The 19846-nt window shown below is 46.3% G+C and overlaps 1 protein-coding gene across 1 annotated transcript; it reads right to left on the bottom strand.

Moving 5' to 3' along the window:
• Window positions 1-6932: 6932 nt before the first annotated feature.
• LOC119333817 (protein IN2-1 homolog B-like) lies at window positions 6933-15671 on the bottom strand. The gene is made up of 7 exons (XM_037606578.1): window positions 15556-15671; window positions 10257-10350; window positions 10097-10183; window positions 9917-10015; window positions 9535-9834; window positions 9303-9410; window positions 6933-6995 (listed from the first exon to the last, which is right to left on the bottom strand). Exons 1-7 carry the CDS (start codon window positions 15669-15671, stop codon window positions 6933-6935), a joined length of 867 nt encoding a protein of 288 aa, XP_037462475.1.
• Window positions 15672-19846: the final 4175 nt, after the last annotated feature.

The raw sequence follows: 19846 nt of genomic DNA, 5'->3' as shown, positions 1-19846 counted from the left end.
CTATGGAGGTCGAGAAAGGACGCAATATGTCGCAGATTGGAGGAGATGGATGGGCCCGTTTCCTCGCCCGCATGCGTCTTACTAGTGGTGAGTTGATCAGCTTCTTCTTCAGAGTAGAAAGACCAAAGCTAGCTGTCATTTATATCAACCTGGTGGAAGATGATGAAGATGACGAAGATGATGAAGATGATGAGGACCCACTTCATGAAGCCTTTGTAGCTCAAAGAATGAGGCTGAGCGAGGAGGTGTGCAACCTATGGGGCATAATTCCGCCACGTGATGACTTTGTCGGGGTGCCATTCGTGACCCGCCTGACAAGTACAATGGTCGACCGGCATGATATGGTATGTTATAGTTACAAATGCAAATTATCCGATGATATGCTTAGTGTAGAGTCCAATGATATGATGTGTGGAATCTAGTCGATGATATGCTTTAGTGTAGAGTCTGATCACATGCTTATTAGTGTAGATAATCCATATATACTTATTAGTAGAATTCATGTTTAGTACAAATGTGTAGTACTGTGTCTTTTGATAGTGTAGCAATCTGTACTTAATAGAAATATATTTGCAAGAGTATGTGCGAGGCTATTTATTAATTGATAAGTTTTTATTATTCAGAAATTGCCAAAGAGCCTATATGTGAGTTGTGGTATCGAGCCTGACGAAGAAGGCTCAGCTAGACTATGCCTTACCGCAAGGGGCTCCGTCACCACCTGTACTTACCGCATGGACATGGGTAGTCGCACACACTTAAACTTGGTTGGGTGGAAGAGATTCCTCGTTCGCAAGAATCTTCATGTTGGACAGGCCATCCTAATTACTATCAGGAACACTCACCGCCCAGGCTTGAGTATGATGATCGTCGTCGATATCATCTAGAACTACATAGACTATATATACCTAGTAGAACTGCTATATATGTGTGGCTGTTAGACTACCTAGCTAGTACTGTTTATCATATATGCTATATTCATGTGAGGATGCATGTTGACTGTATGAGTACCTATAATGCTTTATGCTATTGTATGACTACTGTATGACTATATGATATTGTTGTTAATGAGATTGTTATCTGGTACATGTGAAGCTGCAGTTTATAAACTATAAACTGAAACGTGAAACGGGGCAGGAAACAGGGAAAATTGTGAAAGATATACCAGTAGCGCGGGTATAGAAAAGCGCTACAGCTATTTAATAGTAGCGCGTCCAATAAAAGCGCTACTGATATATTCAATAGTAGTAGCGCGGGTTCCTTCCGCGCTACTACTAACCGTTAGCTGTAGCGCCGTAGTAGTAGCGCGGCTACCCGCGCTGCTGATAGCATGAAAACCCGCGCTACTACTAGGGTTTTCCCTAGTAGTGTCGACTTGTCGCAAAAGGTTTTCGACAAGTTCAAGGGGTTGACTACAATGAGAACTTCTCACCCATAGCGATGCTTAAGTCAGTCTGAATCATGTTAGCAATTGCCGCATTTTATAATTATGAAATCTAGCAAATGGATGTCAAAACTGCATTCCTTAATGAATTTCTTAAGGAAGAGTTGTATATGATGCAACCAGAAGGTTTTGTCGATCCTAAATGTGCTAACAAAGTGTGCAAGCTCCAGTGATCCATCTATGGACTGGTGCAAGCATCTCGGAGTTGGAATATACGCTTTGATGAGGTGATCAAAGTATATGGTTTTATACGGACTTATGGTGAAGGCTATATTTACAAGAAAGTGAGTGGGAGCTCTGTATCATTTCTGATATTATATGTGGATGACATATTGTTGATTGAGAATGATATAGAATTTCTGGATAGCATAAAAGGATACTTAGAGCATGATTAATAACCCGGCCTAGGGTTCAGCGTAAGGAGAAACTGGCGCAGAGGTTTCTGCGGCTGCTTAAAGCATGATTAATAATATAGCCAGCTGCTGGCTATAGTATGTTGCCATGTCATCCATAGCCAATATAATAGCCAATATTTATAATAGTTAGCTATAAGAAAGTACTACTTTACCAACATATGGCCCATGTTCCACCCTCACAAAGCTTCTTGGAGCTCATGCTACAGCCGGCTGTAAGTCTACAGCTCGCTTCTCTTCTCTCTCTTCTTCTCTCTCTTTCAAGTAAGCAACAATATATTATTAATTCCTTACAGCCCGCTTACGTCACTCTATTATACTAGCTCTTATTATAGGCAGAGCGATGGGACGACCAGGCTGTTGATGGGCGCGGGCTCGCACTCCTTCCAGTGATTTGTTCATGGATCTCGTGTTATCATAAGTTGTTTGATAAGCAAAGTATCGCATTGAGGTAGGGATTGGCTATAAAATGACAAGGAGATTAAATCATTATTGCAGGTACTTGTTTTTTCCCGACTAATCTGAAAAAGAAGAACAATAATAGGAAGACTTAAAAAAATAGTCCAAAAACCAAGTCGAATCATTCTTGAACAAAGAATTTCTCTTCTCTTTTACAGAAAACCCATCAAAAGTCTAAAAAACAACATGCCTACCTTTGAACCAAGGATCCACGATGGTCAACTTGCATCCTTGAATGCTTATTCGGTTAAGATGGATTTGAATAGGATTGAGAGGTATTTGAAGAGGATTAACCCTACAAATCAATCTTATAAGGGCGCTGCTTAATGGCTTGGCTTGTAACAAATCATCCGAGTTTATTCAACACAATAATTAGCCTTTAATTAGTTTCCAATGAAATTTTTTATTTTTTTTCAATTGATAATTTTTAATTATTCTTGTAGTTGAGTTGATAAAGATGAAAATACAATGTTCTTAGATACTAAATTGAGAACACATTTCCCCACAATATTAGGCTTTTTCCTTAAATTTTAGTGTCAGATTACTTAAGCACTCTATTTAATTGGATTGCCACATTTCTAAGTGATTTCAAAAGAACATGATCCTAATTCTATGAGTTAATTTTGTAGTACTTATATTTATTTATATGTCTTGTATATTTTCACTTTTAAATCTTGTAAGATGTTATACATACCGAAGTAAAAATCTCAACAAATGTTTCTAAATCATATATAGTTTTCCATGTATGTTGAAACAAAAAAAGTGCATTCTAGAGTGTGTGAGATGTCCATTAGATTACTCACAAAGAGGTACTACTATTGTATCGTGCAAACTAAATATTTCCCCTTCCTTGCATATTAATGCTTCTGATTCGTTGGATGGCATTGTGTCTTCCTGGGACACAAACTTCTCATTGTCGAACACCTCTCCTTCCCGCTATGTGTCTCTCGGTTGAATCAGCAAGCGGTCGGGGGAACTTGCTCCCCCTCCCCCGGTCATTCTTGAAAAAAAATTACTTTTTAATTGTTAACATAGGAAGCGGGAGGCCAATCAACTGGTGCATCTTTGCAAGCAAAGCTAGTGATCATAGAAGGCGCTGCCTCTGGATGAATTATATTTCTATATGTTTTTAACCCATATGTTTACATGATTATAGTAATTCTACCTCTTAAATAATAAAGCTCCTGATTGTCAAAGAAAAGATTTTGCTCATGCAAAGATTATATTTTGGCATTAATTACCCTTTTATTTGTAGTAGAGCAACGAAGGCAACACAAACTAAGAGTAAATTACAGCGTCTAAGGTTAGAGCATAGGTGTGTAACCCTTGGAAGGGGCAAGATAAGACTGAATCCTTCTTTCGAGCGGGACGCCGCCGAGCCTGGCGACTCGATCCTTCCTGGTGCCGAGGAGCTTATCCAACCGGGCCGGCGGGATCTGCTCTATGAACGCGAGGTCTCCTCAGCAGACGCCGTGGAGGATGACAGTGAGGTCGTCGATCTCGGCGGAGATCGCAGCCTGGAGGTTGCGCAGGCACGCACGTCAAGTGCTGCTCGGGAATAGGGTGTGGCCCAGCGACAAACTGCGTGGCTACTGGCTAGAATGTCCATCTTCTGGGTGCGATCTCCGATGGCGGCCATGACCTGCTCCAGCTTGATCTCGGATGCGGCATCTCCTGCCATCATCGAGGAGGGTGTGAGAAGTTCGATCTTGTTCTGCAACGTGCAATCGATCCTCGTAGGGTCTATACTTTCCTGCCCGGTCGAGGCAGTTTTTTTGGTATCACCAAGATTTACTAATCAAACTCCAGGTGGACAGGAATACCAAAGGGGTCATGTGATTGCACCAACCAAACATGTCTTCCTAGTTGTAGGGAGTGAGGAAACTTAGCTAACCTATTTTGTTTGGCCGCGGGTCGATCTGTCGTACCCACCACCAAGCACCCATCACCCGATCTGTGAGCTCCGCCCACGAGCATTGTTGCTCCCACCACCGAGGACGTCACCCCGGCAACCAAGACCACCCAAAACGGTCGCCGCGGTTCTTAGACACAACCGAGTAAAAACGGGTAGAAGGCCTCTCCTTCCACCCCAAAATAAGCCCCTTGATGCAGGGTTGAGCCAGCTAGACCTCGGCAGGGAACGACCGTCGGAGGCTGCCAACCAAGACGCACACCAAGTAATAAGTCCACCATGACACCTGACAGCAGGGTCGGGAGGCCCCTTTCCCCCTTCCCTGGAGCACCCCTGCCACCACCGGCTGACCACAAGCTCGCCACTAGTCACCGCACTAGGCACCCATGAGTAGTGGAGAGAGAGGGTCACAACACCACCACTTAGGTGCCACCTCCACCAACCAAGACGGCCATGGCAGAGGCCCTCTCCCCCCCTCCCCCAGTCCGGACTGCTCGCATGGCTATCCGACCGAACCGCCACCGCATCCAGCGCTCAAGTGTGCAGCCCCGAATGCCGCAAGTCATGCCGTCGTTGCGTACTGCAGCGCCAACCAAGTTTCGCCTGCATGTGCCCTCCTGCGATGGCTAGCGAAAGGAGGAGAAGGAGGGGGGACCCCACAAACAAAGGCTAGGATTCCCTCTCGGTCGCATGTGGGGTGACGTGGGAGCGGAGGGGAGGAGTAGGTGTTTCATCCTCCTGCTCTCAAACTATTCATGGGATGGAGGCATCGTCGTAGACGATTCAATTTTGTACTTTGATTTGTCCCTACGGCTAAGGCCAAGCCCTAGTATTGCCAAGTAAACATTACTTATCTATCTCGGCAACCACATCAATTTTTACTTGCCTTAGGGTCTTATTCTTTAAGTATGAACTAACTATCCATCTATATTTGCCTAACATCTTCTTTCCCTTCTTATCTTATTAATACAAGTCATCCTTCGTTTCCCTCCCTCTAATGTCTAACCACATGGTAATTCTCTTACATATACTTCTTTTGAGTGGAAAGACAACTTAATAAATTATAGAGAAAAGTATACTTTTCATCCCTCAAGTCTTGCAAGTCTCGATTTGGTCCCGTAACTACGAAACCGAATAACTTACACGCCAACACTTAAAACCAGACTGTTTTTGTCCCTTGAGCGGTATCCCAACTCTTGAACGAGACTAATTTTGTCCCAGGAGCGGTATCCCAACTCTTGAAACGACACTACTTTTGTCCCTCAAGCAATATCTAGGCTGACTCGCCGTGGTTTTGACCGGTCCAAAGTGACACGAGGCCAGGCTTTTTTTTTGAAGGCAAAGCAACGCTTTATAGATTTAACGGTGCTCGGGCATGTCACCCGAGACACAAACAGCCACACTGGGCGGTACAATAGAGTTCCACTCCATATAGTTATTAGGAAGACACATACGACCTATCTTGGCTAGTTCATGTGCTGCTGAATTCGCAGACCGTCTACAAGCAATGATACTAACCTTCGAAAACCACATTTTCATCTGGTATTTGAGGTCTTCAATGATTGATGCATAAGGTGAGGAGTCTGCCGCACGGGCGTTCATGGCCTCAGCAAGTAACTGTGAGTCGGTTTCAAAGGCAACCCTCATCGCTCCCAGTTCCGACGCCGTCATCACTGCTGCTGCCAATGCATTGACCTCTGCCCCAAACGCATCTTGGATATTCTCCTGACGGCCGGCCCGAGCAGCCAGAACCTGCCCCGAGCTATCTCGAGCAATCACACCCCATCCACCCATAGAGCATCCTGGAGGGAACGCTCCATCAAGGTTAAACTTGATCGTCTCTGTGTGCGGTGGATTCCACTTCTCCGGCGGCCTCTTCTTCTTCTTCGGCGTAAAGACTTCCTCATACTCTAGTGCATTGCATCGGATTCTTCTGACCATCTCTTCCACTTGCATGGGCGTCTCACCTTCCCGGACCTTATTCCTTTGATTCCACCATTGCCACCAGAAGGTTATTATTAGAACACGCTTCTTTTCGTCTAACTCCCACAGTATATCAAGCATCGCATGCACACTAGTGATCTGTTCTAGCTGGTTGCGTTCGTGCTCCAGACCTAGATGCCTCCACACCTCCTTCACCCATTTGCACTTGATAAATAAATGTCCACCGTCCTCCTCCCCTTTGCCACATAGTAAGCAGTTTGAATTCTCCAGAGATATGCCTCTGTTCTGAAGGTTCACGCACAGGGCCAAGGACTCGTGCCTGATGCGCCATACGAACACGAGGCCAGGCTTTTAGGTACAAAGAACGAAGAAAAGAACACGCAACACTCACGTTAAGTATCGTAACATGTGTTGTGTATGCCAGTCGCGTGGGCCATGGTACTCTTCCGGCCATCACCCATCTGGATAACCCGGCCATCAAGCATGTACACGCATCGGCACGGCCAGTAGGGCCGAGGACGGTTGGGCATGACGAGCTTGGAGGCTGGGTTCCCAACGCAGAGATGGGCGCGGAGCAGCGCCTGATGGCATGCTCCCGAACAGCTTGCCAAACTCGGAGGACGCCGTCATGTCGGCTACCGTGCCACCCTCGAGCTTTGTCGTCTCTGCCACTGAGCTAGCCACGGTGGCACCGCAATCCTCTCGGCCATGTCTGTCAGCTTGGGCGAGCGCGATAGCTCACGGAAGGAGCGCCGGGAGTGGGCTAGTGGATGCCATCGGATGCGCAGGTGGTCTTGAGGGCGTCGTCGGCCACCGGCATGAGCTCCTGCGCCAGCGAGATGCCATTGGATTGCCACGTGGATGCCGACCCGGTCAAAACCATGCCTCGTCATCGTGAAACCACTTGCAATCATGAGAGGAACTTAGCTTGTCCGGTTTTTAGAGTTGAAGGTGCAGGTTGTCTGGTTTTATAGTCGAGGGACTAAATCTAGACTTCGTCAAGAATTAAGGGATGAAAAATATACTTTTCTCCAAATTATATGAAGATCTACCATTTGTGATATGTTTACATAGGTTCCGATGATCTATTTGATTATAGTTTTAGATGGTCAAATGTTTCCTTCTCTATGGTAATTGCTTATGTATCACACTCCGCCTCACCTCCCGGTCCCCTCCTGTCTGCCTCCCCAACCGTCCGCCACCCCTCCCCTCTGCCTCCTACCCCCTCCTCTCCGCCTCCCCTCCCGCCGACGTATCTCGGCTGGGCATAGCCTGTGCGTGGGGTTGATGGCAGCGGCGGGGTGTCCCTCTATCGTGGCTTGGAGGCATGGTTGTGACGGTGGATCTTGAGCGGGCGCCTCGGGGCAACGTGTGTGTGGCCATGGTGCCTACTCTACATTTGGCTGTCTTCATCGTCGGTCCAAAGGGATCTGGTCGGTGGGTGTTGCCTCGCGGTGGCTTCCCAATGATGGACCAAGTGGAGGAGAAGAGGGTGGACTAGCTGCTGAAGTGGGTGACGATGCCAGCATCGTCGGTGGCGCCCATGGGTGTCGTTTTCCTTGTTGGAGGCGATGGTGGGGGCATCCCTCGCTCCATTGTTTCTGGGGGAAACCTCAGATCTAGAGGAGGCTACCACTAACGGCGGCACCCGTGGGCGTCGTAGCCTTCGTTGGAGGCGTTGAGGGGCCTCCTGGATCGGATGATGGTGAAGTTTTTGTCGTCACCCGCGTGGGGGCATCATATTTGGAGGCATTCATCGGCTGGACGGATATGTGGATAGATTGGTGGTTGGGTGTTGGTAGGTGGTGGAGCGGTACTTCATCCTACACATCGATGGCGGCAGATCTCGGCGGCTTGTTGCAATGGAGACTTGGCATCCCATGGGTGGCGATGGACTCGTGCAGGAGGACAACGCTGTTTGGTGTCGTGGTGGCGTCGATGGGAGAGAGTCTTGGCAAGGTCGATGCGTCAGTATCTGATCTGAGGATGGATCGATGGATGAAGGAGGTGACGACCCTTGCAGCATGCGCATGTGCTGCCCACTGAAAGTGCGCCGGACCGTTGTGTAACCCAGTCCAGGTAGGCTTGGACGGGCATCCAACATTAGATATTAGGTGTTGGTGCGATGTCTGTTTGGTATTAGCCTCGGACATTCGACACTCCTTCATCACGGGGATAGGAGTAGCGACAGGTGTTGCCAAGATGATTGCTTCAGGCTTACAGGACTTTGTGAATAATTAATAAAATGGCTGCATGCATCGCCCAGATGCAGAGGCCAGGGATACGTCCTTCTTTTCAAAAAAATGTACCACTCTTTTCGATAATATTACACTTCCAAACTAAACTTGTCTTCGTTGTTCCAACTATGATTTGCTACTGGAAGTGATATGTCCAGGTATACCAATGAAGATCTATGTTGTGGACCACTAACCAAGACAGGGTCCTCTTCATGTGAGAATTTCTAATGTGTCTGCCGAGAGAGGAAGCGGAGGAAGCTCTATAGGAATGAGATCCAATCTGATACCATGAAAAAAATATTGGTAGGAGAGAGAATTTCGGGGGAAACAACTTATGATTGTACACCACAAGGCTCCAGGTTTTATAGCTCAATGGACAAACAATAGGGCTTACACAATACCGCCATTACGATCTACTGGTGATATGCAATTTCAGATATGGACAGATATGACAAGCACACCTGGCAAGGAAAGATTACGGTACGATCGTGTTTATATATTTGTTCTCTAACAGCATGGCACAACATTCAACAGGCGAAAACACTCCTGTGTATTCATCTGCTACATAAAATTCTGAAGCTGTTTCCTGGTCGTTGTTCCTTGGCCACCACAATCATTAAGGAATCTAAAAGTCAAAGTCGAAGTGTATGTGTGGTTGAGGTTGGAAGATGGCATGATCCAACGCTAAAAAATTGCAAGATAACGTACTCCAAACTTCTCTTTGATTATATGAAGCGAAACTTGTGTGTGCAGTTTGGTTTGTGTATACGCGTTGATCTCTTGTTGGCTTCCTGCAACATTCAACATTGGCATATAACTAGCTAACCCACTGATAACACCGCAGAGTAGGATATATGAAGTAAATTATAACTCATCTAGCATTATCCAGAATATACCTCGATGAAACTGCCAAGGTTGGGTCTGCCCCCAACGATATCGTAGTTCTTGATGCCAGAATAGGATATCTGAAGCCTTTCGATGAATGGCACATATGCAATGTCGACCTACAAAGAATATATATCACAACAAAACCATGTATTTCAAAAAACATTATTCTTCTGAAATATTTTCTGAACTTTGGCCATGAACAGAGGAAAGGGAACCCCTGATGGAGTGACATACACATACCAAGCTGAACTGGCCAAGGAAGAAAGGGCCATCGCTGAACTTTCCCAGGGCAGCCTCTATTTTATCAACAGCAGTAACTAATGAAAGAAGGTGCAATGTGAGCACAGACTGCATGCAGCCTTTAAACGTAGAACTTCTAAAACAAACAAACATGTTGTAAGTAGCACTGTTCTGTTCTATTTGTTTACCAGCTTCGTCTGTCACATCTCCCTTGGAGCGTAGGCATGAGAAGAAGGCGCTGGCGTTGAAACTGTCGCTGTACGCAAGCAGTTCCTCGGCAAATTGTTTCTTCGCAGAATCCTGGTTGTTTACCATATCACGAACACAAACTTCAGTTCCACTAAAACCATACGGGGATTGAACGTGGGTGTTTGTCTCTTACATGAGGGAGCAATGCTGGGCCATCGAAATTGTTGTCGATGTATTTGAGCAGATCCAAGCTCTCCCCTATCACCTGCTTGTTGTGCTCCAGGGCAGGCACCTGTATGTCCAACATATATACAGAGATGTGGGCATGAAGAGAAATTATTAGAGTGCAAATCTGAGAGAATCATAGTACTACCTTGTTCTCTGTGTAGACTTTGTCCTTATACCAGGCTGGCCTGTCTGCGAGATCTAGGGCGACTATTTTGATCGTGTCCTGCAAGCCCTGGACAGGAATCGTATGCCAAGGAAGAAGATTCTTCAAAATTTATCAGGGTACCATTCTAAACTGAAAAAACAATACTCCCGCTAGTGCCGTCAAAGAGGGGAGGGGGCTCGCAGAAGGCGGAGGTCAGGTCAGCGGGGTGATCTTCTCCGGCGGAGCTGCGAATGCTGAATTCATTAGGAGGCCGAGAGAGTCAATCGAGAACAAATGCATGAAATTGTGCGCCTACATGACCGGTACGGCAGAACGGGCGGCCATGGTGACGCGGTTCAGGGCCATGGCGAGTGCTGTGCGGGTCAACTGGCAGTAGTATGTAACAGCGGTGGGATGGAAGAACGAGACTAGCTAGAGACAAGATCAGTTGGATGCAAGGGGGAGAGAGTATCTTTAACGTCGATTCCCTACGTTGCTGTACCACCAATCTCGGTGTTGACCGTCTCCAAGTCTCGTTGCAAGTAGTACTATTCCATTCTGATAAAGATCCTCGAGCCTGCTCGTGATAACAATGATGACGTGAGGCTAGACGGACAGACGTCCGAAGATGGTTTCGTATTTTTTTGTAGCCATGTGCAATTGTTCCATTTCCATGTCAACGGTTTCAAGGAGGATTTGGCCACCGACTGCTTTGAACAAAGGGCGTTGGGACTTGGGACGGGCATCACAAAAAATAAAAAACCGAAGCTCTGCCACTCCTGGCAACCCCAAATCTACAGGACATGACAAGCTTCGAACCGTGATTAAAATTGTTTGAAATTGATCAAAACTGTGATTAAAAATCATTGCACAATTATGGTCACATTTTTTAAGTGTAATTAAAGAAGTTCACAATAAGAAATGTTAATGAGTTTACCAAAAAAAATGGAGCTGCTACCCTTTATTCTCCACTTAAGTAATGTTTTCCATTACTGCAATCTAAACAACAACCGGTACTTAAGTGCCTTGCAAGATGTTTCTAATAAAAAGTGCCTTGCAAGATGGGCAGTTTTTAAGGTACACACTGTACTAGGCACACATTGCAATCTTATCCTGGCTAGCCCCCGCGTCGCCTTCTTGGCTGCTCAGGAGGAGAAACCCTAGCCATCGTAGAGTCCCCCTTCTTAATATTCCTCATCGCGCCACTGCCTGGTGCCCCCCTTCGAAGCTCGGGCCAATCCAAGGAAGGCGGCGGGAGAGGGGGGGGGGGCTTTTCTCTGTGTGTGTCGAGCGGCTGCGGCTAGCCTTGGTGTGGTACTGCGCCTACGCGCGACGTACTTCCGCTAGGTTACATCTGGTAGGTTCTCAACAGGCTCCGATAGCTACATCTGGCAGGTTCTCAGCCCAGTCGGCGACTATATGGTCTATGGCTTGGTGGTGATCTAAATCCGGTTGGCGGGCTGAGGTGACTGCTGATTGTGCTGCAACAAACTCCTATAGATTCACGATGGTGGTGGTCACTGCAAAAACATTAGGAGTGTTCATCTTTGAAGATTCAGTGGTTGACTGTGGCGGTGAGATGCAAATTATGGATCAGGACTTGACGCAAAGGGATGGTTGTGCAGCGGAGGTGGTCGCATCGCATTTAGCTGCCGGGATCGTGCAAAAGTGATGGCGTAAACACCTAAGTGACTTTGATGGTGGTGCTTCTAAGCACCCGGTCTCGAGCTTTTGGGTGAAAGCCTAGGTCTGACCTGAGATGGTTATACATGGCAATGATCATGTTCTCTCGGGATCTGGGGTGAAAGCTTAGGTCTGACCTAAGATGGTTATACTATCTCCGTCCTGGTTTATTGGTCCCAGTTATATTTTGTGCCAAATTTTGATCATAAATTTAACTAATAAAATGTTCATGCATGTCACAAGAAACTATATCATTGAAAACTATGTTCAAATACGTATCCAACGATATAATTTTTGTTGACATGCGCTAATATTTTGTCAGTTAAATCTTTGGTTAAAATTTAGCACAAATTACAAAGAGCACCAATAAAACAAGACCGAAGTAATACATGACTATGACTATGTTCTCTGGGGTGAAAGCAATAAACCAAGGACCGAGGTATTCTTTATGTATTCCTGCTTGTACTCAATAGTTAATTTCAAAAAGAAAAGTGTGGTCCAGAACCCTAGACTCGTGGTGCCCTAGATTTAGTGGGTGCTCGTACGTCCATACTGCATCATCATACTTGCCCTTCTTATTTATACAAGATATTATCCTCGGCCGTTCCTCCAGTCTCAAACCGCATGGTAGTTCTAACTTCTAAACAAATACTTTCGTGGCTCCACATTGAATCTATCTGGATGCATGTACAAACACGATGAGGAGATTAGTGCTATCTTTTACTGCTTGTCTATTAGTTTGGGCTGGGAGACATCAGGACAAATCATATCTGCACAAACTGTGTTGGACGTGTGCAGCGAGTCGTCGCACGTGCCGAAAGGAAAGCAACTAGGACACGACCAAATACGTCCATATCGTGTTCTAGATTTATATGCAGTCATAAAATACCGCATATGCTAGAATAAGAACCAGTCTGGTGACAACGCGTTTTTAGCTTTGAGCCTGTTGTGGCTTCCGCCAGTCAACGTCGCCAAAGAAGTGTTCTTTTAGGACTTGGCTCCCCCGACTCGTAGAAGGATGAAACTTAGTTGCATCTACCGTCAAGAAGCATTGGACGTCCCTCCACCCCCATACTATTCAAGTTGCATCTTGTACTCCGCATTCTCTGCTAGCTTCTGTGGAGATGTGCTGCGTAGACATAACCTTGAGAGCTAAAGAGCGAGGCTTGTAAGATTTTTGGCACTAAACGAAGTTTTTTTTACATCAAATTACTCTTTATTATAAAATGATCACCATATTATCTTTTACAAGAGTATCGACAATATCTACGGGTGGATCTTCCATCCACCCCGCACACACCTTACTTCTAACTAATTTTGCTAAATGATGGGCAACACAATTAGTCTCTCTTGGAGCATACTCAAAGATAAATATGTGAAAAATCACACGCAAGATGATATATATCATTAAAAACTACGGCCAATAGAAGGAATGAGTGACCTCCATTCTGCATTGCCTCTATCACTTCTATGCAGTTAGACCCGACTGTAGTAGCCAAATTGAGACCAAACTATACGGCCAGTGCATCAACTATAAGGCATCTCCGCACCAATCGATTTTCCTCATTTCCTGTCGCTCGACGAATCTACCATTTGAGTCTCTAATAACAGGGCCATACCAGCCCCTAAGTAAGTCTGGATCAAAAGCCCCATCCACGTTTATATTCACATAGTTGCTTCTTGATCTGTCCCAGCCATGTCGCTTGATCGTTGCCTTTGCATCACTCACCATAGTATAGTTAGCAACCAAAATCTCTAATTCACATTGCTACGAACTTAGGTTCTTGGACCTTTTCATTATGCACTAACTTTCTTCTCTCCCACTAGAAATATCAGGAACCAATAGCATTTGCTTCCGTTGAATTTCCCAGACCAAGGACCACACATTGTTCAACTAGTTGTAATAATAAATATTCTAGCACAACTTCTCCCGCATGATCCACATCGCATGCTTTATGCACTAAACGAAGCTGGTAGGCATGAACAAGCAAGATTGCCTTGTTGGGTTGATGCCTTTGTTGCATGATGGGCCAAATGGGCTAGGTCTATTTTTCAGGACTGGGGTTGTTAACTTCGGTCTTTTAATGAGCACAGATTAAAAATCAACACTAGCCATTCAACAATTATTTGAAGTTCAGTCACGAGCTACTCGTTTAGTTCATGAGCTTGAACTTTTAATTCCAACCTTACTTCCATGCAAAAAAGTACCAAACCTACTTGTCAGTACCACTAGTCAAAGGACAAGCCAAAACAATTTACACACACTAACATCACCCATTAACACCAAATCAATGTTAGAATAATCTCTTTATTGCATACTACAAATTTTATCTATTTCACAGATTTCAGAATTTTACTTTCTTTCAAAAATTAAGTATTAATATTTTTCTTGCCACAAATTTTAAGACATGCTAGATGATTTAAAGTTTTCATATATGCCATTTCATGGTCGAGTGTCCATTTCTGAGCCTAGGCTCATTTGCACCCGGTCAAGAAAAAATCATAAAAAATACAAATGAAATGCAAAAAAATTCAACATTTTTTGGCATGGTAGATAATTTGGTGAATGATGTGCGCTCCAAAGTTGATCTCATTTGGACATATGAGTAGCTCTCAGCAAAAAAGACAAATCGGGTCAGAATAGTAGATGAACAATAAACTTCTTTACAGACCCCAAATTTGTCCTTTTTGCTGAGAGCTACTCAAATGTCCAAATGATCTAAAATTTGGAGCACTCCTTATGCACCAAATTATCTACCGTGCAACAAAATTGGAATTTTAAAACAAATCTAGTATTTGTTTTGAATATTTTCTTCATAGTGGGTGCAGAGGAGCCTGGGCACCGAATTGCTGCTCCCTTTCACAGTATTTTATTTTGGAATCTGTGGATCAATATGTTGGATACTGAATCAAGTTATTTTCAAAACTATATCACCTATTGAGGTCCAAAAATCGAAAATGAACATGCTCTCTCTTACCCTTTCTTTTCACATATTGATCTCGCTAATTAGTGGTCAGATTAACTCTTACCTTCTTACCTCACATGTAGAAAGCGGGGGTAAGAGGAAGCATATTAAAATTTTCCCTCCGTAAGTATGAGATAATGGGATTAGCTTTTCTTGAAAAACTGACGTGACTGAAGCTTTAATAAAAAGAAGAAAATGAACTATAAGAGAGGGGACGATGATGTTAATAGATTGTCCTGATAAATTATGTCTATTGATCTTCTAATGCGCCTACAAGAATTATGTATTCTGTTGTGCTTCACCTTGAAGTCACCACTTAATTTCTACAAAAATGCAGTCTAGCTAGAACCTTAGAGCATCTCTAGTCGTTGGCCTTCAGGGGGCGCGTAAAATCGCCACCTGGGGGAGAGCCGGTGCTAAAATCGGCATGGGGGCGAGCGGGTTCCCAGACGCCGTTTTTTTATTAAAAAGGGGGTATTCGGCAAAGTTCGATAAATTTGACAAAGTATTCGGCTAAAGTTCAACAAACTGGATATATTCGACATATTCAACATTACATAGCAAAGTTATTGAAAAAAAGGCTACAACTACAACTAAGGGGTGAAGAAGTCGCTGAGCGCGGCGAAGTCGTCGACGTCGCCGCCATCCTCGCCATCGTCGTCGACGGCCTTCTCCTCCTTGACGCGGACGCCCCTGCTGGACCCCTGCCAGGCGTCGCCCTGGCGGACCGGTGGCGGCGGCACGTCGTCGTCGCTGTCGTCGAGGACGACGACGCCTCCCTCGTCTTGGCCACGGCGCCGAGCTTCTAACCGCTCGTAGGTGAGGCGTTGGCGCTGCAGCTCCGTCTGTGCCCAGTCGTCGCGCGCCCACTTCAAGGTCGCCGCGTCGTCGAGCTCCTCCTTGACGCCGGCGAGCCCTGGCTCCATCTTCACGACTGTGCGCCCCAGTCGGGGGCGCCCCACCATACGCGGCGCCACTCGCTGTTCTTGACGCCCCCACCACCGGCGCCCCGTTGGTGGACGCCAGCCGTTGCATCTGCCGGTGCTGGAAGTACGCCGCCCACGACACGTGGTTGTCGGCGGCGTACTGGGGGAGGGCGCGCCGCTCCTCCGTGAGGGACGCCCGCACGCGGTCGACCTCGGCGGCAAAGATGGCAGGGCGCGCATCGACGTCGGGCTCCGGGGGAATGGGAACGCCCCCGTTGCTGAGCCTCCACCCCGTCGGCCCGGCGCGCATGTCCGGTGGCGCCGAGATGTTCGCCTCGAAGAAGAGGTATGCCTCCCCCTCGTGGAGCGAGCGGCGGCCTAAGCCGTTGGCCGCCACCGCGTCGCCGGGGAAGCGCTCGGCAATCGGGATGGGATTGGGGAGAGAGGGTAAGGGAGGAAACGTCGGCGGGCGGCTACGCACGGGGAGAGAGGCAGTGCTCGGCGGCAGATGTGGGCTGGTGTGGCCTAAGGCCAGGGGGAGGCGCTGGTTTTATAGCCCCGCGCCGTGTGTACGCGTGGTGGGAGGGGAGGCGTCCCCGGGCGCCCCCAGCGCGCCGGGTTCGGTCTGAGTCCACCGAAGCTTGTTTCGGCACAAACCGGCGAAAAACGGTCCCTTGGGGACACGACTGGGCCGATTTTTGGACGGTCCCTTGTGCACGCTCGTGGACAAGGGCATCGAGCGCCTCCTCTTATGTGTCCTTATTTATAGAAGTCCTTATTTTTTTTCCCTCTAATCTCGAACAACATGCTAGATCTAACTTCTCGAGTAGAGGTCTTTTACTGTACCCGAAATGAATAAGCACCGTTCATTTTCCTTAATCCAAGGATCTGTGCGATCTGGTACTCCAAAATCAGATCCATGGAGTGCCAACTGATCTGGTGATCCAGAATCAAATCCATGGAGTGCCAACTCTGAAACAGGTGGAGTGCCTCCGTTTGAGGGGTACAAAGGGCAATCCCAGCTATGTTTATGATTTTCTCGCAAGGGTTATTTCAGTAATTTCTTTTTCTTTTTTGTTTTCTTCCAGCTGAAAAAATGAACGACCTAGCCAAAACGTTTTGCCCTAATCCGTTCGTAGCCTGCCCGCTCGTCCCCTCGTCTCCACCTCTGGCAGGGTCGCGGCCTCTCCCTCCCCCAAGCGGCCAACGGCGCGGCGCGGACCGGCTTAGTCCACGACCGTAGTTAGCGAGGCGCAAGCCTCCGCCTTCTCCACCTCCGGCAATAGCGTCACCGACGGTGTATGCGGCGGCCACGGTGTCCATAGTTAACGAGGCGCACGCCTCCTCCTTCTCCACCTCGAGCTGTTCTCTCCTTCAACCACATGGCTAAAGGTGTGGCGCAGACCAGCGCCCGCAACAGCCGGCGTTGGCGAGGCGCACACCTCCCAGCTCATCCCCTACTCCTCCACCTCCGCTCGTCAAGCAGTCAAGCAGCTGCTCTGTCCAGGGCGCCAGAGCGTGTCCCGCATCCGGGTAGTAGAGCTGGCAAGAGAGGGGATTTGTAATGTACCCAGGCTCTGACTGTACCTGTGGATGGTCGACAAACGGCTGAATATGTCATAAGATCACCGAGCCCTTCTCATTATCTTCGGTACATGCTTCTACTCTTCTCTGTAATGGTTCAGGACACATATATGAATTGTTACCCTCCGTTATAATTTTCTATGTAACCATAGAAAGTACTCCCTCCGTTCCAAAATTCTTGTCTTCGATTTATCTAGATACGGATGTATCTAATACTAAAATCAAAGGAGTATGAAAAAGAGAAAATCATGCAGTGAAGGAGTACGTTATCATGACTAAATAAACCAACCGACAAACTGTTCTGGATCAAACCACTTAATAGATTATGATGTTCAGTTCACGGAAAGAACTTCTGGTAATGTTTCAAAATATGTTTTTTTAAATCATTTGATATCTCTATGGGAGATTTTACGGTGCATTATAATTGGGCCTTTTTAAGCCCAAGGGTATTTTCGACCTAATTTTTTTACCTTTAATCGGCCCAATTTGGTCCAGGGGTATTATCGTCCTAAATTTTTCGATTAAATTAATTGCATTAATAAAGCACTTCATTATAGAGGTCCCATCATCGTGCGTACTCTTTTGGATTTCGGTTCGAGCGGTTCGTCCTCTCTCCTCCGCTCGAGCCCTAACCTCGGGCGCCCTCGATCGCCGCCGATCACCTCCGGCGCCCTCGATCGCCCCCGGCGCCCTCGATCGCCGCCGATCGCACTCGCCGTGTCTACCCCTCCTGCTCCTACTCCCCCTCACTCCCTCCATCGCAAGTCACCCCAGTCGGGTCGCGGCGCCAGATCCTTCCCCGAGCGGACGCCACCTTCCCCGACCCGAGAGGCCACATCATCCTCATCGACGTGCGTCAACTTTTTCACGCCGGATCTTCACTGTAAGTTCCTAGCCATCTCAAATCTTTTCTGGTCCCTTCTGCATATAGAACCAATAGGGGTCGGATTTGATTTGGGTTTAGGATATGTCATGTGAGGTTTAGGGTTTATCGTTTCAGAAAGTTGTGAGGAGATTTCGGTCGGATTTGGTTAGGGTTTAGGATATGTCATCTGAGGATTAGGGTTTATCTTTTCAGAAAGTTGTGATGAGATTACGATTGAAAGGAAGTGTAAGTCGGATGTAGCTACGACATATTGAAGGACTTATTTAGGATTATGTGGCATGAGAAAGTTGTCAGCAGATTTGGATTCAACTTTTGAATTGAGTTTCGAGATATTTTGGATTTAGTTAGGAGATAATTATTTTGTATGGAGTTTGGACTTATTTTGGATTTAGTTAGGAAATAATTTGGATTTAGTTAGGACATACTTTTGGATTTTGTTACGAGATAATTTGGATTTAGTTAGGATATAATTTTGAATGGAGTTTGGAGATAATTGATCTATCAGGGTGGATCTATCAAGGCATTTGAAGGACTCGTGGACTTTGGATTTAGTTAGGAGATCATCAGTTAGAGCTAGTACAATCAATTACAAATTTCTGGATTTAGTGAGGGCATATTTACTTACAGCTTTTGAAGGACTGAGTTAGGTACATGAATCCGAAATGAAAAATTAAATCAATTATTTAAGCAAAGTAGTGCATAATTTCGGTAACATATGCTATCCATCCGTAACATTGACTATCTGTTTCCGCTGGCAGCATAACGACATGGATGATAAAGGCAACGATGGCAAAAACTTGGGTGATATAGGCAAGGACGACAAGGACATGGGTCATAGAGGCAACAAAGGCAAAGGCATGGACCCCAAAGGAATGGATGGTATGTGCATGGATGATAAGGATAATGAGGATGCAGGCAAGGATGGCATAGACATGGATGATGTACACATACAAGGTAAATGAATTGATAATAAAGGCATGCCTGATTCAAACCTGAATGAGTGTATGGAATACTTGGAGATTGTGAAGAAGACGTTCAGGACTGAGGAAGAAGCCTACATGTTCTACGTAGGCTATGCGAGAAAAAGGATTTGGTGTTAGAAAGGATGATCTGAAGTACAGGGGTCCGGGTCCAAAACAAAATGCATACAGAAGGACATACAAGTGCTGCAAACAAGGATGGCGGGCCCTTAAGCACTTTAACAGAACTGAAAGAAAAAGAACACCGAGGGGTCTTTCTCGGTGTGGGTGTCCCGCTCTTTTTCAGGTTGAGCTACAAGATAGCAGTGGCCTCTGGTTCGTCAAAGAATTTTGTGGAGAAGCATAATCATCTGTTTGTCCATGCTGACCTGACTCCGTACTTGTCGGCTCATCGTAGAATGACTGACGCACAAAAGGCCGATGTCATCGAGTATGTTGTCGGTGGACTTCGAACACATCAGATTATGAATGTAACGGAGAAGAATGCCGGAGGTCCCGACAAGCTTGGATTTATAGATCGAGATCTATACAACCATGTTTCAGTCCAGAAGAAGCGCAAGATAGAAGGTAGTGACGCTAGATATTTGCTCACCTATATGATTGCACAGAAAAAAGCAGACCCGGAATTCTTTTTCAAATACACAAAAGATAGCGAAGGCCATTTGAGGAACATATTCTGGGCTGACTCACAATCCCGCATCGACTATGTTGCCTTTGGTGGTGTC

Source organism: Triticum dicoccoides, chromosome 7A, assembly GCF_002162155.2.
Source record: "Triticum dicoccoides isolate Atlit2015 ecotype Zavitan chromosome 7A, WEW_v2.0, whole genome shotgun sequence".
Classification (NCBI taxonomy): domain Eukaryota; kingdom Viridiplantae; phylum Streptophyta; class Magnoliopsida; order Poales; family Poaceae; genus Triticum; species Triticum dicoccoides.
The sequence above is the reverse complement of the archived record's forward strand: the minus strand, read 5'-3'. Positions and strand labels throughout refer to the sequence as shown.

Bases quoted from the DNA above. Each gene is read 5' to 3' on its own strand.
- LOC119333817 (XM_037606578.1), bottom strand. From the start codon at position 15,671: ATGGAGCCAGGGCTCGCCGGCGTCAAGGAGGAGCTCGACGACGCGGCG. The intron at 9,411-9,534 runs GTATGTGTATGT...TATTCTTTGTAG, and splicing joins TCCTTGGCCAGTTCAGCTTG to GTCGACATTGCATATGTGCC. The intron at 6,996-9,302 runs GTATATTCTGGA...TCGCTGGCGCAG, and splicing joins ACCTTGGCAGTTTCATCGAG to GAGCTCATGCCGGTGGCCGA.